Genomic DNA, 2,221 nt, shown 5'->3' on the forward strand with positions numbered 1-2,221 from the left:
GCTAGAGAAAATATGGAGGTATATCGATGCCCTAAGGTTATCTGACAGAAATATTACAACGTTATGAGAAAATAAATAGATCTTTCAAGATTACTAAAGTTAGGCCACCTTTCAAACTCATAGCTATAGTACAAAGTTGGTTATTGACTCAGGGAAGGACCGATTCACCATTATTGCTAGTAGCCAGATCTGTCTGGGCTCATGTTTGGAGAAGGACAGATCCACCAACATTAGTACCATGGAAAAATAAAGTTTGGGAAATCCTTCCAATGAAGAAAATGGCAGAGATCTCTAGCTCAAGGTCAAGTAGAATGCATAAGGAATTAATACTATGTTTGGCACCTGAACATCACGAATAAAAACTTCATGTGAAGAGGCTCACCAATGCAATTTTTCCCCATGTCACATACAGGAATTATGAATGAAAACATTTAATATGATGGGAAGTTCATACAGGATAATTATTACAAAATGGAAAAAAAAGCTCATCCAAGATAAATTCCATCCCTATAATTTCCTCTGTGAGAAAAGGATTCTTCTCATCAGTTTCCTGATGGCTTTTTTCATCTCAGCATTTCTCAGGGTGTAGATCATTGCATTCATCATTGGGGTGATTAGAGTGAAAAAGACTGAGGCCAACTTGTCCATGGGGAATTTCCGGAAGGGCCGAGCGTAGATGAAGGTGGAAGGTATGAATTGTAAACACACAAGTGTGATCTGGGTTCCACAGGTGGACAGAGCTTTGCACTTCCCATCTGTGACGTGTTTCTTTATCTTGACTAGGATGATGGTGTATGAAATGAGCAGGATGATGAACATTACTATGACGAACATCCCACTGTTGGAGACCATCAGCAACTCAACCAAGTAGGTGTCAGTGCAGGCCAGTTTGATGACTTGTGGGACATCACAGTAGAAATTATCCAGGATGTTTGGACCACAAAATGGCAACTGGAGGACCAGTGCGATCTGAACAATTGAGTGAGCCAATCCACCCATCCATGCCCCTGCCACCAGGCCCACACACACACCTCGGTTCATGATATTCAAGTAACGCAATGGTTTATAGATAGCTACATACCGATCAACTGCCATCAACACAAAAACTAAAATTGCAGCACTAGCGAAGAAGTGGAAGAAGAACATCTGGAGGATGCACTCATTGAATGAGATGGCTCTGTGCTGAGAGAGGAGACCCAACAGCAATTTGGGAGCAGTGACTGATGAGTCGCTGACATCTAGGAAAGCCAAGTTGGCCAGCAGGAAGTACATGGGGGAGTGGAGCTGTTGCTCAGTTATCACTGTGATGATGATGGTAACATTTCCCAGCCAGGTTGTAAGATACACTATGAAGAAGATGATGAAGAGGCATCGCTGAATCTCAGGACTCTGGGTGAGTCCCAAAAGGACAAATTCTGTCATTGTGGAAGTGAGGTTCTGCTGTTCCATTTACTAGCCTCAAAACATTCCTACAGAGGCAACTGTAATAATTAATATGAAGAAGGTCTTATTACTCTCTCCTTAAATTACTAATGCTAAGTAAGTATTAACTCCTCTTAACTGAATTTGGTTTCGGAATTTTCTTAGCTCACTAAATTCAGTCAGCCTCAGTGGAGGGAAACCCTGCTTCAGCAGACCCTAGAGTCTACACCAGTGGTCATCCTCAGTTCTGAGGTAATTGGGAGTGAAGGAGAGCAGCCTACAATTCAAGCTCATGTCTAACTGCTGTCTCCATTTACGTTCCTGCAGTTCTGATGCTGCACATCTCCTAAGGCCCAGAGAGTCAGGGGTTGAGTTGAATGTGAGTTTCAGAGAGTGCTTTTAAGTTGGACTTCTCAGAGTCCAATGGTTCTCAAAATGCAGGTCACAAAGAAGTGTCAGGAGACCACGATGACCAAAATGCCCTTCCTATATTGACAAGCGGCAGGGAAGTCCCAGGTAGCTCCTGGTCTAGACTGAAGAGAAATTGGATTGAAAATGTTGAGAACCACTGATTTACGGGATTCACATACCCAACCTGTGGCCTTGATATGAGAGGTATTGAGCATCTGTAGCCCACATTAACAAAACAATGGTAGTTGTCCCCTTCTAGTGGCTACAAGAAGAGAAGGAATTAAATCTTATTCTCTTTAGCAGAAGTTGCATGTGTTCCCCACATCTGAAATAAATATAGTTACTGTAATTGAGATGTCCATGGATTCTGGTGCTTACTTTTAAATAC

General features: G+C 42.2%; 1 protein-coding gene across 1 annotated transcript; it reads right to left on the reverse strand.

Moving 5' to 3' along the window:
- Nucleotides 1-507: 507 nt before the first annotated feature.
- On the reverse strand, nt 508-1,449 carry LOC127031205 (olfactory receptor 4D9-like). Its single transcript, XM_050917972.1, has one exon. It carries the CDS (start codon nt 1,447-1,449, stop codon nt 508-510), a length of 942 nt encoding a protein of 313 aa, XP_050773929.1.
- Nucleotides 1,450-2,221: the final 772 nt, after the last annotated feature.

Source organism: Gopherus flavomarginatus, chromosome 11, assembly GCF_025201925.1.
Source record: "Gopherus flavomarginatus isolate rGopFla2 chromosome 11, rGopFla2.mat.asm, whole genome shotgun sequence".
Classification (NCBI taxonomy): Eukaryota; Metazoa; Chordata; order Testudines; family Testudinidae; genus Gopherus; species Gopherus flavomarginatus.